The sequence below is a fragment of the Podarcis raffonei genome, chromosome 8, assembly GCF_027172205.1.
Source record: "Podarcis raffonei isolate rPodRaf1 chromosome 8, rPodRaf1.pri, whole genome shotgun sequence".
Classification (NCBI taxonomy): domain Eukaryota; kingdom Metazoa; phylum Chordata; class Lepidosauria; order Squamata; family Lacertidae; genus Podarcis; species Podarcis raffonei.
Genome location: NC_070609.1, coordinates 1,755,778 through 1,771,409, shown reverse-complemented (window position 1 = coordinate 1,771,409; position 15,632 = coordinate 1,755,778). Strand labels below are relative to the sequence as shown.

Genomic DNA, 15,632 nt, shown 5'->3' with positions numbered 1-15,632 from the left:
TGCATCGTCCAAGCAATGGCCCAACTGTCCTGCAGGCAAGAATCGCACCTCTCGCCCCAAAGCACACTAATGTGTCCGTGTGTGCAGCACACACCCTTTACGTCACTGTAACATTTGAGATATACCTCAATACAAGACCGTACCTCTGTACTCCATGCTAATGAATGTGGGTAGTCTACCACTCCCTGTTTCTGTATGGAGTCATTAAATGCAGATCACAAGCACTCATAAACATGCCCTGAAGCTCCACCCTGTGAGGGACCATGACAGAATGTGAAGCCCTATTAAGCCATATTCATGACACGCCAGTATTTGCCCCGTATTTCCCCTCCAAGCCCACAGGCGCCCAGCCCACCCCTGCCCTGCCCTTCTACCCCCCCTCCATTTCTCCTGCAGGGACCCCTCCTCCCTCTTTGCAGATCCAGCCCTCCCCCTGCAAGATTAAAGATACCAGCAGGCCAGTCCTCCCTGCATCATCAGATGATGTCATCTCCAACAGCTGGCCAATAGGGGAGCCCCCAGCTGGGAGCATCTCTGCTGCAAGACAGGAGGGCTGGGGAGGGAGCAAAAGCAGCTGCTGGGGGAAACTGGGGGGGCAGGGAGGGTCGGGTGGGGAGCTCCTTTGTTTATCTTCCCTTTGAGGCAGCAATCCCGCTGCTCTGTAGCTCCAACCTGGACTCTCCTCCTCGGTCGGCTGGCTTTGACATTGCAGGTCCTAAGATATCCACCTGCGGCAGGAGATCATTCATCGCTCTCCAGCAGCGGATACTTCAGAAAAGGACTGGTCTCCCTCCGATTCTCTAAAAGAAGACTCTCTGCCTCTGCAGAGCAACGGGACTGCACCTGCTTCAGCTAGGAAAACACAGAAGCCGAGGCCGCAGGGAAGGTACATTTCCTCTCATCAACCTTCGTATCAGCATCCTATTACCTTTATTCCAGAGCAGGGAGATAAATGAGGGTGGGGGTGGGGAGAGAACAAGAAGGGAACGGAAACCCCCCTTTCTCAAGCAGGGAGGGTTTCCAGGAAGGAACCTGCAGAAGAAACGGGGAGACATTTTACTGCATAGCTACCAGCTTGTGAGGTGTATGCCAGTCAAAGGCTTCCAGTGGGCAGGTTAAGGGAATGGAGTGTGTTTCTGTGGGTGTGAATGGATATGCCAGCAACGTTGCTGGCCTTCTTTCAAGAGACGTCATTTTTTAATTAGATTTGGGACTCGTTTTTATTGTGGGGAGCAGGGAGGTAGAGTCAGAAATAAATCTTTTTGCAGATCCATAAGTTAACCGGGGGGGAGGGGTGTTCCCAGTTTTTGACAAATCTGAACATCTCTGTCAGATTTATTTCCCCCCAAACTGACCAAAAATCTGCTTCTATCCTACCTCCCCTCCCCCCCACAAAAAACGGTTTTCCCTTTAAAAGACTGTGGGGTCTCAGCAAACTGTCAACTTGCCAGGATTTCTTTTCTTAGCTAAGAGAGAAGAATTAAGGCATCACCACCAATCCTACCTTGTATTTCAGCAAACACTGGCCGTTTGCATGGATGTAAAACAAGGAGTAACTCAGGTTAAACACGGAAGAGAAGTCGGTGTCTTAACAGTGAAAACGACACAGCCCAGTAACAACTTTGTGCATATCTGAATCAAACTGGTCTGATAGTTTTTGCTCTTCCTAGGTAGGGTTCCCTGGGAACTGTAGTTCTGTGACAGGGGGTGGGATGGCTAGGGAACTCTGCCTGCTATTGCAGCGGACTACCATTCCCATAATCCTTTAAGGGAAGCCATGACAGTTAACACTGTTATAAAACTATTACGGTTTGTTGTTGTTCAGAGGGGCCCTTGGAGAGTAGCCATATATTGTGGGGAGGACATTTCGTAGGCATGAGCCAGCCTCACCCGTCCCACGCACAATGGGAATGGAAACAAGACCTAATTTGAGCCAGGGCTGAACCTGGAAGAAGCGAAGAAGCTTCTGTGCAGACTGCCTTTCCCTCGTCTGCACCTCTGGAAGGCCCTGCACATCTGGAAGGAATTAAGAGGATGGGCTCATGACGCTAACTGAGGAATTGAACTGAGAAAGCCCAAGGCAGGTGGAAGCAGAGGCAGGTAAAACCACAGGACAGGGCACATTAACCAGGGGTCAGCAAACTTTTTCAAGGGCCGGTCCACTGTCCCTCAGACCTTGTGGGGGGCCGGACTATATGGGGGGGGGATGAATTCCTATGCCCCACAAATAACCCAGAGATGCATTTTAAATAAAAGCACACATTCTACTCATGTAAAAACACACTGATTCCTAGACCATCTGTGGGCCGGATTTAGAAGGCGATTGAATCATAGAATCATAGAATCCTAGAGTTGGAAGAGACCACAAGGGCCATCGAGTCCAACCCCCTGCCAAGCAGGAAACACCATCAGAGAACTCCTGACATATGGTTGTCAAGCCTCTGCTTAAAGACCTCCAAAGAAGGAGACTCCACCACACTCCTTGGCAGCAAATTCCACTGTCAAACAGCTCTTACTGTCAGGAAGTTCTTCCTAATGTTTAGGTGGAATCTTCTTTCCTGCAGTTTGGATCCATTGCTCCGTGTCCGCTTCTCTGGAGCAGCAGAAAACAACCTTTCTCCCTCCTCTATGTGACATCCTTTTATATATTTGAACATGGCTATCATATCACCCCTTAACCTCCTCTTCTCCAGGCTAAACATGCCCAGCTCCCTTAGCCGTTCCTCATAAGGCATCGTTTCCAGGCCTTTGACCATTTTGGTTGCCCTCCTCTGGACACGTTCCAGTTTCTCAGTGTCCTTCTTGAACTGTGGTGCCCAGAACTGGACACAGTACTCCAGGTGAGGTCTGACCAGAGCAGAATACAGTGGCACTATTACTTCCCTTGATCCAGATGCTATACTCCTATTGATGCAGCCCAGAATTGCATTGGCTTTTTTAGCTGCCGCGTCACACTGGGGCAGGATTGGGCAGGATCTGGCCCCCGGGCCTTAGTTTGCCTACCCATGACATTAACCAAGGGTAGAATCAGGCATAATGTGGCACAGCCAACACGCACGCCAAATGCCAGAACATCAAATATATTGATGGTTTGACACCCAGCCAAAAAACAGGAAAGCAATGTACTTTTAATGGCAAAGGCTACCTGGTACCTATGACAAACATAATCAGAACCGAGAACTGAATTAGAAAAACACTACAAAGGAAAAACACTTGACAATTTTGTCTGAGGCACCTTGCACACACAAATCCCAACTTCCTTCTCCAAACTCTTTGAATGCATTGAAAACAAACAAAAAATGGAGAAGCGCAGATTCAAAATTTTTTTGCACAACGGATCATCTTGTTTATCACACAGCAGAAGTTGGGGAACTGCAACCTGCTTTCTGAGTTCTCAAAACAGCGGGACACACCTGGTTTTCTGCATGCCTGCCTGCCTGCCGACATGTCAACTATCAGTCCTGAATAGTGAGTATCTAGTGACTAAGGGAGAAGCCTCGTTGGCAAGAGGCTGTCTGCACGGTGAACAAGGGAGGTGGTGCCGGGTGAAAGGGCATTCTGAAATCATTCCAAATTGAGCACTGGGTTTTGGATGCTCAGCCAGAGAGGGAACGAAACCACCAATCCGAGGCATCACAGACACTGTGGATTAATTACTTCCTATTCATAATTAAAGCTTGCTCCTCTTCTCTTAAGAAGAGGGGGGGGGGAACCATGTATGTGGCTCCCTTCAACCCAAACCAATTTACAGTTGCTCACCAAAATGCCTTTCTCTTTTCTACCTTGTCAACAGTGACTACTTGTTTAAGCTGCTCCTGATTGGCGATTCTGGAGTTGGGAAGTCATGCCTTCTGCTCCGTTTTGCGGTAAGGCTCTTTGGAAGGGGTGTTCCGGCACCTTGGCTAGCTTTTGCTGAAGTCTAATAATAATAATAATAATAATAATAATAATAATAATAATAATATTTATACCCCGCCCTCCCTGGCCAAAACTGGGCTCAGAGCAGCTAACATCAAATGTATAACACATTAACATAAAATAATTGTTATTATTATTTTATTAAAGGGACAAGGCAAGCAGGACTCTCAGCCACATTTTCAGCGTCAGGTCTTGCCCCAAGATATAAAGAGGAAGATGCCTCTGAGCATGTGCTAAGCATCTTAGAAATAAAGCTCCTTTATTTGGCCAGTCAGACTATTGGGTCCTGTAGTGTCTACTCGGGGCCCCAGCCAAGGCTCTTTCCTATCACCTGCTCCCAGGTGATAGGCCTTCCTCTAGCCTGAGTCCAGCGCCCAACCATCAGACGTCCACCTGGCCAATGCAAACCACAGAAGTCGCAAGCTGTGCCACAGAACAAACTTACAAACAGCTCCAGACCCAGGGAAAGGGACACAAAAATGAAACACCAAGCTAATTTTGATGGGGGGCGGGGGGGAATCTGCGACCCGGGCTGCCGCGTGTTCTTCGACAGTGTGCTTGGCTTAACAGAGATAGGCTCCAGGTGAGCCTTTTGTAAGGGTGTTATCCCCATGTCAGAAAAAGGTTTCCTGGGGCACTTCCATAAAGGAGCCTTATACTGTGTTCACAGGTCATAAAGATCTCGTTTTTCCTTATACATTAGCTCCCATGCACCCCCATTTTAAATAGCCAGTGCTATTTTTGTCCACATTAGTGAGTGGAGCTTAACAAGAATGGAGGTGTGCTGTGATTTGTTTTTTTTAAAGAAATCCCTTCCCACCCTGAAATTCCAGACATGGATGGAGGGAAGTACTGGGCTGTGGGGGAGGGAGGTGAAGGGATTAATTGAAATTGTTTAAAAAGGGGGGAAAGGGGGGGACACAAAATACTGTGCACGCTGAACCCTTGTAGAGCAATCATTTAGGGATAAAGCATTTCATAATTCAATACCCAATACAGATTTATCTGCAGTCTCTTTGAGACATCAGCCATCTGCACGCATTGAAACAGAAAAACGATAAAGACTTACTTTTTCCAAGTTAAAAAATAATTTAAAAAAAAATTCCAGACTTTGAATTCCCCAGATTTTTCATTTTAGCATTAAGATCGCCATGAAGGTAGCCAAGGAAACTGAACCGGCAATCAAGAGATATGGTGGTTCAAGTGCTGGACTAAGACCTGGAAATTTAGGGTTCAAATCCCCACTCTGCCCTAAAACTCGCTGGGTGACCTTGGGCCAGTCACTGCCTCTGAGCCTAACCTACCTCACGGGGCTGTTGCAGGAATTAAATGAGGAGGGGGGAAACGTTTGCCCCCTTAAGCTCCAAGGAGGAAAAGGTGGGGTACATATGCAGTCAGTAACAGTGGGGTGGGTGTCAAGGCAAGAAGCTGCCTTGCAAAGAAACAGACCACTGGCCCATCGACCTTCACCGACAGGCAGGGCTCCCCAAGATCTGAGGCAGAGGTCCTTCTCACCTTTACCTGGAGATGCCCCCATGGAAAGAAGATGCTCTACCTCTTCAGCATCTTACGATTTCTTGACTTACAAACGATACCATACGATACAACGTCTTTATTGTCATTGTCCCATACAGAACAATGAAATGGAAAAATCTACATAAGCCATTCAAAAACCCCTACAAACTCTGAAACCCCATTTTAAAATACAATATACTCCCACAGAGACTCCTTAATACTGCGTTTAAACCCAAAATCGCATTTGGGTAGAAGCTGTTTCTCAGGCGGCTGGTCCTAGTCTTTATAACCCTGTACCTTCTTCCAGAAGGCAGAAGCTGAAAGAGATCATTTCCAGGGTGCGCACTATCCTGCGCTATCTCTGTAGCTTTCTTATGGCACCTGGAAGCATAGATTTGATCCAAGGTAGGAAGAGTGCACCCAATTATTCTCTCCGCAGTCTTTACAACCCTGGACAGCATTGTTTTTTCCCTGGCCATGCAGCTCCCAAACCACACACACAGACCATAAGTTAATACACTCTCAACAGTACAATGGTAAAATGCCATCAACAGGTCCTTTGAGAGATGGTTTTTCGGAGGATTCTCAGAAAATATAATCTCTGCTGTGCTCTCTTCACCAGGTCTTTGCTGTTTTCTCCTCAGGTTAGGTCATCTCTCAACTCCATTCCCAGAAATCGAAACACTGAGACCTGTTCCACACACTTCCCCTCAATAATAAGTAGCTGAATATTCAATTTACATTTCCTAAAGTCCACAATAATCTCTATTGCTCCCACTCAGACACAGCACATTATCTCAGCAGAATGCCACTACTCACATGCACACTTTCTTTTCTTCTTCTCTAGGATGACACCTACACAGACAGTTACATCAGTACCATCGGCGTGGACTTCAAAATCCGGACAATAGAGTTGGAGGGAAGGACCATTAAGCTGCAGATTGTAAGTATATCCACAGGGCTGTGGAAACTGAAACTCCTGGATTCTCTCCCTCTGGTACAGGTTGCAATGGCTGAGAGGAACAGCAGCAAGAGAAAGCTCCTGTACCTTAAACAGCTGCACAGAATCTAGAATCACAGCAGGTGCAGCTTTTTCTTATTCTTCCACTCGGTCACTTGTAATTAAGGACCCCATAAAAACACCTTGAATGTTCGGTGAAATGATAACCTTCCAGTGGAAGTTTTGACATTCTTTAACAGCAGCCTTAGAAGCTGCTTCAAATTCTAGATTTGCTGACAGGTCCAAGGGATGAATCCAACTAGAGCAGTGTGCTGAAATAAACAGTACGTGTATTTTTGTAAATGTTGTGGCAACTGAATATACATGCATTAAAACAGACCTATAACTTCCCCTAGTATCTAGTTACAGGCAGCTTGGTCTGCCGTAGTCGAAACAAAATAAGAAATTAAAAAATTCCTTCCAGTAGCACCTTAGAGACAAACTAAGTTTGTTATCTGAAGAAGTGTGCATGCACACGAAAGCTCATACCAATAACAAACTTAGTTTGGTCTCTAAGGTGCTACTGGAAGGAATTTTTTTATTTTTTATTTTGTTTCCCCTAGTATATAATCACACACACATATATATTTGCACGCAATTCACCTTGTATACAATGCAGTGGGAAACGAATCCACTGTCTTGATTCAGACCAATATGAACAGAATCAAAATTTCTGTTAAGTTCCATTTTGGTTTCACTCATTTTCTCATACTCTTATTATATTCTCTTGTTGAAAACTGAGTCACATTTCTAACACTTCCCACTAGAAGGCAGCACTGACCAGAACAAACACATTTCTTTGCCCCACAGTGGGATACGGCAGGGCAGGAGCGCTTCCGAACAATCACGTCCAGCTATTATCGAGGTGCGCATGGCATCATCATTGTATACGATGTGACAGACCAGGTAAGTGGGACAGAGAACAGCTTTTCATTCAAGAAAAGCAGAGGGGAGACACTAGACTTAGGCAGGACGTTCCTCAGAGGGCAACTGTGACCATCACAGCACAGAATCATAGAATTGCAGAGTTGGAAGGGACCCAAGTCATCTAGCTCAATCCGTTGCAATGCAGGGTATCTTATCCCCTGCAGGGATTGTCAGTAAGCCTTTCAACTGATGTCAGCGACTGGGCTCAATAACTGGTTCTGCCCCGACTGGACTAGGCGACTTGAGCACTTTCAGAGACCTTCCAATCCTGGAAAACAGGTCCCAGTGCATTGGACTCACAACTGTGCATTGTGAGCACCAGAACTTCCTGACAGTAAGAGCTGTTCGACAGTGGAATTTGCTGCCAAGGAGTGTGGTGGAGTCTCCTTCTTTGGAGGTCTTTAAGCAGAGGCTTGACAACCATATGTCAGGAGTGCTCTGATGATGTTTCCTGCTTGGCAGGGGGTTGGACTCGATGGCCCTTGTGGTCTCTTCCAACTCTATGATTCTATGATTCTATGACTCACGAAGAGTATAAATAACGCGGAAGCTAGCTGTGAAGCATAACTCCTTTTATTTCTAATAGCTACTACAAACTAACGAACTACTGGCTTGCATGAGTGTTACAGCTCCCACTTAGCCATCTAATCACTACATAGATAAGACTCTCTGCACAATGGCAGGCAAGAGCGGAAGAGCAGTTTCTGCCCCCTCTTTTCTCAAAACATCAGATCAGGAGATTCTAGCAATGGGAGAGGATGAAGATATCAACAGGGATATCCCTGCAAGGGATAAGATACATGGCAGCAAGAAAAGCAGCTGCCTTGGCTGGCTACCTTGGGCCACCAGTAACAGAGGCCAAATTGCAGACTCCCGCAAAAATTCACTACCACAAGATGCAGCAATGTCCACTCCACTAACTTAGATAGGTTTAAAAGCGGGGAGCTTTATGAAACATTCCATAAACCTCCATGTTATGGCTCCTCTGTTCAGAGGCAAAATGACACTAAGCATCATTTGCTTGAAATCATCAGCAGAGGACAGTCATTGCCCAGTTTGTGGGCATCTGATTGGCCACTGTAAGGGAACAGGATGCTGGACTGATGAATTTTGGTCCAAACCAGCAGGGCTCTTCTTATTGCCACCAGAAAGTTCTCTTGCCAAGCCCCATGTAATGAATGAGGGTAGCATTGCAAATGCATCCATATAATTTAATAGCACACATTTTTAACTAACCCTCCTGCTCCATCTATCTCAGTGTTACTGATGGGCAGCATAAGAGAGGCAGAGAATTAACTTTTTGAAAGCATCCCTATCTAATCACCTGGAAGGGATTCTTGCTCACCATAGGTGACTAGGCAAGCAGTTATTTAGAAGCTTGGTTGGTGAGAAGAAGCCAGGGGCAGACAAATGAACGATGTGGTTAGGGAAGATGAGGCGTTTCAGCAAACCTGAGGCCAGAGTAGCTCACTGCTGCTGCTACCCACATACTTAAATGAACTACTTCTCTGACCTTTGTCCCTGCCCCTTTCCAGGATTCCTTCAACAACATGCATCTCTGGCTGGAGGAAATCAACCGCTATGCCAGTGAGAACGTCAACAAACTGATTGTGGGAAACAAGAGCGACCTCACGAGCAAGAAAGCAGTGGATTACACTACAGCCAAGGTGCATAAATAGGGGAAAGGGAAGGGCATGCATCAAACCAGCTTTTACCCTTAAAGTGCTGAGAAAGCAATTTCACCTTCAGTGAAAGGAGCTGCAATCGCACTCTTTCATTTTCATTCATTCTCTTTGTCGTCTCCCCGACTCCTGAAGGAGCTTTTAGATTGTAAATTTCTTGATACAAGAACCTAAGCAATAAACACATTGCTTATGTTATTTCATAAACTGCAATGGCGCTAGATGAAAAAGCCAGCTTCTACCTTATGAAAAGCGGGGCAGCAGAGAGTCACCTCCTGATAGTCTCCTCTTGTTCTCTTTCGGATCACCCCATACTATTCTATTTCTACTAATAATTTTATTATTTGTACCCTGCCCAATTTGATTGGGCTGCTAATAGCTGTCATTTATTTAATAAGTGTATTTAGTTATTTTAAAAATGTACAAACAAAGCTTTCTGTAAAAACGGATTCCAGGGCGCTACAGAGAGAAATATAAAATTACAGAAATGCATTATACAGAATAACATTTATTTGTTATGGAAAACAACAAAGAGTCTCTTGTGACAGATTCTTAGTTGCTTTTGCTGCAAAAGGCTTAGCACGGCTACCTGTCTGCAGATCACTGCTGATCATCATTGTTGTTTTGTCTCAATCTCCCTGCACGCAGGAATATGCAGACTCCCTTGGGGTGCCCTTCCTAGAGACCAGTGCGAAAAACGCCACCAATGTCGAACAGGCCTTCCTCACCATGGCGGCGGAGATCAAGAACCGGGTGAGCAGCGGCCCCACCCAGAACGACAGCCATAAGTCGAACCTCCACATCCAGAGCGGCCCCCTGAGGCAAGAAGGGCCTGGCCAGGGAGAAGATGGCGGAGGAGGCTGTTGCTAAGAGAGCAGCCACCCAACGAGCGAAGGAGGGGAAGGTTCGAGGAACGCACAAGGGGGAGGGAGCAGCGGTGAGCCTTGGGCCTGCAGAATGGCCAACGATGACGACGGGACCCCCTTTTTCTTCACAGCATCCCAACGGACTTGGAATGCACAACAGAACTTCTCCTGGCAAAACAGCCTTGGCCAATCTATGTTTGCTTCATCCCGTTTCCCTGACTTTGGAGCTGTCATATCTTTTCCTGTTTAGCAACCACCTCCTGACCTGCTGTACCAACACACACACACACACACACAGCCCAGTTTCCTTCTCTTAGCAAATCTCCTCCCAGCCCAATGGAACATGGGACCTACCAATTGTCTTGCTGCATAGAAAGAGGGAATCGAGGGGGCGGAGAGACCCTTATACCAGATTCATTCGCCTAGAATCACCATCATTACCTGGTTCCGCTTCCACACACACCAAAATGGGTTTCGGAGCATGCTATCAAGATCCCTTGGCACTGTCTAACAGCCACCACCTCACTCTCAAGCCTTTCCCATTTTTTAAAAAACCAGTACTGTATTGCTGAAGGCTGTTCAACTGACAGAAAGGGTAGATTTCCACTCTTCTCTCGGCCACCCCTTCCCGCTACTGCCTCCTCAAAACTCCTGCCTGCTAGCTCTGAGAGCATAACTGCATTACAAACTTACATTAGCCCATGGATCCTGGGGGTTGTAGTTTGGTAAGGGTCAAGAGAAGTTTCTATTCCATAGAGTTCACCACCAAAGAACTACAGATCCCAGAATTAAGGGGAGAAACTGGAATAACTCTTTAACCTAATGTAAGCGTGTGATGCAGCCATAAACACAGTACATCCACACCCAACGTGTCACGGATGAAAATACGGACACCGTTGCGCATGCGTAACATGCCTGTTCCGCCACTACAGATCACTGTCTTGGCTCTCCCCAAACCCAGCAATACACAGACATTGTTGAAGGTTCCCCTCCCGCAGTGCACCTTAAGGCTCATTCATTTATGTTTGTGTAACTTAGGTATCGGTGGGAAGGGCTGAAATTTGAGGAAATCCTAGTCTGCGCACATGTGCTAACTAGTTTAGAGAAGGGGAAAGGGCACTCCCCAAAGCCCAAGAAGGGATGATGTTTCACCGTGGGCAACTACTAGGAAACGGGGGCAAGCAACCCACCTGCCAGCGTATGGTGTGTGATTTGCAACCTCATGGCGACGCAACTGTAATCCCATGCCTGCAACAGGTCAGAAGTCCAGGGTAACAGCATTTACCATTTCCACTTGCCTTTTGGGGGGTTTGCAGGCCTTATGGTGCTCCTAACACTGACAGCATCAAGAAATGGTAGCAATCAACTCTTGTTGGCAGAGCACAACGTCTAACTCCTTTTTCTCATCCTTTATTTTATTTTTTAACATTTTGCCCTCAAGGGTTGCAATGCTAATTTGCCCTTTGTTTAAGTAAGTGGGTTGGCAAGTTTTCTATTTGTCCAACATACATGCGTAGTATGTTGGTACCCTACTGATTTATCTGTCACTCTGGAAAATGCTGAAAAAGGTGTTAAGAGGGAGCAAGCCTCCAGTCCTCATGGATGTGAAATATACAAGGCTTCTCTGTGGAAAGCTCCAAAAGGCAGGGGCCCCAGGGCTTAGGGGAAGGGAGCTGTGGTCCTATCTGGTTCCCTGTTTCCCTTCTCCACATACCTATTTACCATGCAATCCTGATTTCAATACCCCTGCACTAATTTTGAGGCCATATTCCTCACCGCCACAGATGAACATCAACAGGAGGCGAGGACTTTCCCACTGTCCATGGGAACTATTGAAATCAAAGTGCCCAGCATATGAAACATCTGGTGGGACTGAGAAGAGGACCCTGAAGAACATCTGTCCCCATGAGCTCACTTTGCTGCTGTCGCCATATTTGGGGGGAGTCACATGATACCATAGGCTCCTTCTTTTTAAGGGCAAAAGCATTTCCCTATAAACGTTTGTATGTGTGTCTGGTTTTTTTGCCTTTTTTTTTAACCGTGAACTGCTTAGAGAACAAATATGGTTGAAAATATTTTTAAGTAAACTTCACTTCTCTCCCTGCCCTGGGTCTCTCACCCAAAATGGAATTTCTCTTTTAACAGATTGGATTTGTCAGCCGGACTAAATGCAGAAGCAAGCAAAGGCTCGCAACGTTTATAACTCTGGCAGTTTATTCGAACGGCAGAATTCAGCATGAACTCCTCCAGAACTTGGACGGGGGGCAGGGGTATAAAACGAGGGCAAGGGTTTTGTGTTTTTCTGGACTGCGTCACAACATCTTATGAAAACTGAAAGCGTTGCTGGATGTAATTTGTCTGATTAAAAGCTTGACAGGGTGCAGATTAAAACAGAAAACAGCTCACTGATTACGTGGAGTGATCCATCTGTACTCTCTTGGGACGCTGGGAAACAGAGGGCCTGATTTCTGGCCGCAGCCTCTGAGCTTAGCCCCAGTGAAGGTCACAGGTCTGCCAGCATAACAGATGAAGGACAAAAGTGCAGGGTTTCGGAGTTGCTGTATTTGATGTTTTGAACTGTACACTGCCCTGGGAGTCTTGCGCTGAAAGGCAGCCTAGAAACAGATCAATGCTGGCAAAGGTCCTTTGCCAAACCCACTGAGTGATAGAGTGCAGGGGGAGGGGAATTCTCTGCACAGCCCCTTTTTCGGTGCTTCTTCTTAATTTATGAATTATAAACTCACGAGCCTCAAGGTGATTTGTAAACATACCATTTTGACATTAAGCAGTATATAAATACAGTGATGCCTGGCAAGACGAAATTAATTCGTTCCACGAGTTTTTTCTTCTTGCGAGTTTTTTGTCTTGCGAAACACGGTTTCCCATAGGAATGCATTGAAAATCAATTAATGCGTTCCTATGGAGACCGCTTGCCAGGCTGGCGGTGCGGAGAAGGGCTTTTCTCCCCACCGCAAGCCTTCAGGACAGGTCCGGGAACAGAGGGGAAGGCGCACAGAGCTTCTCCTCTGTTCCCGGGGCTTGCGGTGGGAAGAGGGTTTTTCCTCCCCACCGCCAACATTCAGAACAGCATTCTGAATGTTGGCGGTGGGAAGGAAAACCGTCCTCCCACCGCAAGTCTTCAGGACAGCCTTCCGAAGCCTGGCGGCGGGAGGAGGTCTCTCCGCCCCACCGCCAGCCTTCGGAGCAGCCTTCTGAAGGCTGGCGGCGGGAGGAGGTCTCTCCGCCCCACCGCCAGCCTTCGGAGGAGGTCCGAGGACAGTGGGGAAGACGCGCTGCGCTTCCCCGCTGTCCCGGAGATTTCCCTATGGGCTTTCGTCTTGCGAAGGAAGCCCATAGGGAAATTCGTTTTGCGAAGCGCCTCCAAAACGGAAAACCCTTTCGTCTAGCGGGTTTTCCGTCTTGCTAGGCGTTCGTCTTGCAGGGCACCACTGTAAATGAACAAGTTGGAATAGCTTTTTAAAAACAAAACAGAAACAAATAAGGCTTCCATTGTTTCCAGAAAGTACAAAGAGCAGGTGTGGGTGCCTGTCAAACCTCAATGGGGATGCTGTTATGGCTGCCATTGTGACTCATGGCCATTGATAAATAAATGTGAGCAAAGGGAGAGAGAGGTCAGGGGCATCTAAAAGCTCACCAGGCAACAGACAGAGATGTTTCAGGTATATACCTTTTCTTAAAAACAATTCCCAGTCTTTTAAATACTCTTTAATATATGGTGGGATTTTAACTCATGCCTGGATTTCTTTTGATGTTGCCTTTTATCTGCTACGCTGTTTTATAATTTGCATTTTAAACCTTGCTATTGTTCACAGCTCCAGACATTTTTTATTTTTAAAAAGATATTTGACATTAAATAAATCCACTGGAATTCCCCATGCAGCCTGCTTCAAAATATAAGAACCAGCCAGTTCCTTTTGTTCCTTCTGACTGTTTTGCACAAGACACAGACTTCCTCTGTTATCAAGGCCACATGCTCACCCGCCAGCATAACACAGCAAATGAGCAGAGAGCCAGGAAGACAAGAGCTGCTCTGAAGTTGGGTCAGAACAAAGGCCCATCTAATCCAGCATTCTGTTCTCCCATTGGCCAGCCTGGTGCCCCAATGGAAAGCCCATAAGCAGGACACTGGTTCTGCCAAAAGCTCACTACACAACCTTAGGCAAGTCAGTTACCTCCCCAGCCCATGATATCCATCCTCAAATACTTTCATTTACTGGAATACTTCTATGCTGCCTTTTGGTCAAAAAGACCAGGCAAGTTATCTAACAATATACTGGCACCTCTGGATGTGAACGGGATCTGTTCCGGAGCGCCGTTCGCATCCAGAGCAGAATGCAACCTGCACATGCGCATCTGCACATGCGCAGGTCGCGATTCGCTGCCTCTGCGCATGCGCGTGACATCATTTTGAGCATCTGCGCATGCACAAGCTGTACAAAGAAGGGGAAAAGAAAACACACACCAACTCCCAAACAGAACAAAACATGAAGCGCTCTCTCTCTCTCTCTCTCTCGCTCACACACACACACACACACACACACACACACACTATATTCAGCATTTCAACTACCCAAGCTCAAAGTCTTGGGTAAAGAGCATTGCCTTCACCATCCACTAGAAAGCAGGCAGCAAAGATGCCAGGTGCCCCCCTGGGAAATTCACCAACAAAAGACGGCAGAGCCGAGCCACCCATCTTGATCCAATTGCACAGGCAAATTCATCTGGGAGGAGGTGGTCCTCAAGACATGGGGATGATAGTAACCGACTTGGCAAGGCTGTTGAAAGGATTGCTGCGACATGTGTTGGAAGTATTTTGAAGACTCTAAAGCAAGGGGTGGCCTAACTTAAAAAGGTAAAGGGACCCCTGACCATTAGGTCCAGTCGTGGCCGACTCTGGGGTTGCGGCGCTCATCTCGCTTTACTGGCCTACAGCTTCCGGGTCATGTGGCCAGCATGACTAAGCCACTTCTGGCGAACCAGAGCAGCGCACAGAAACACCGTTTACCTTCCCGCCGGAGCGGTACCTATTTATCTACTTGCACTTTGACGTGCTTTCGAACAAATGTCCTGTCCCTCCACCCAAACTTCACCAGTTTTGACACTGGTGACAAAAAGAAAAATGATAATAAAGTAGAGTGTGCTGCGATGGAGAGAGTCCAAGTTGCCCTGATAAGCAGAGATGGAGCACTAGCCCCCCTCCTTAGCTGATCTCCACATAGCAGGGGGGAGGGTTAGCAGGGGCGTGAGGGGGGGCTGTGTGCAAGCATGCAAGAGCCTGTGTCCAAGGGAGTGGACTGGCCACATCCACTGCTGGCACGCAGCTCCCAGAGGACTGGCAAAGGATGGATGTGGACCTCATCCTCAGGCCAAAAAATATTAGCCACCATCTGCTCTAAAGCACCATATAAATGTGCTTGTTGTTGTTACTACTGCTGTTCATTTCTCGCTTGTGAGATCACAAACTGCTGAGCCCCTGAAGCTCCAAATCATCACCATCTTATTATTTGTATACTGTTTTTCCACACTGGTGCTCAAACCAGTGGATCAGTGTCTGAAATAAGGGCACCAGGACATCTCATTTAGATCAAGGCTTTCAGAGTTTATACGGAAAGCCTGGCAATGCGGTTAACAAGACACACTAGGTACTATTTTAGAGTAAAGTTCACAGCTTTGCCTCGATTTGTACAAGCAGCCACACACAAA

General features: G+C 46.9%; 1 protein-coding gene across 1 annotated transcript; it reads left to right on the top strand.

Annotated features, from left to right (window-relative positions):
* The first annotated feature begins 612 nt into the window (after positions 1 to 612).
* On the top strand, positions 613 to 10,910 carry LOC128420183 (ras-related protein ORAB-1-like). The gene is made up of 7 exons (XM_053401721.1): positions 613 to 886; positions 3,359 to 3,468; positions 3,794 to 3,866; positions 6,281 to 6,376; positions 7,244 to 7,339; positions 8,896 to 9,027; positions 9,691 to 10,910. The coding sequence occupies exons 2-7, from the start codon at positions 3,446 to 3,448 to the stop codon at positions 9,910 to 9,912; spliced, it is 642 nt and encodes a 213-aa protein (XP_053257696.1). The 5' UTR covers positions 613 to 886; positions 3,359 to 3,445; the 3' UTR covers positions 9,913 to 10,910.
* Positions 10,911 to 15,632: the final 4,722 nt, after the last annotated feature.

Excerpts from the sequence above, each read along its gene's own strand:
- LOC128420183 (XM_053401721.1), top strand. The coding sequence starts at position 3,446 with ATGTCAACTATCAGTCCTGAATA. Across the intron at positions 3,867-6,280 it reads GCCTTCTGCTCCGTTTTGCG|GATGACACCTACACAGACAG; the intron begins GTAAGGCTCTTT and ends CTTCTTCTCTAG. Across the intron at positions 9,028-9,690 it reads TGGATTACACTACAGCCAAG|GAATATGCAGACTCCCTTGG; the intron begins GTGCATAAATAG and ends CCCTGCACGCAG.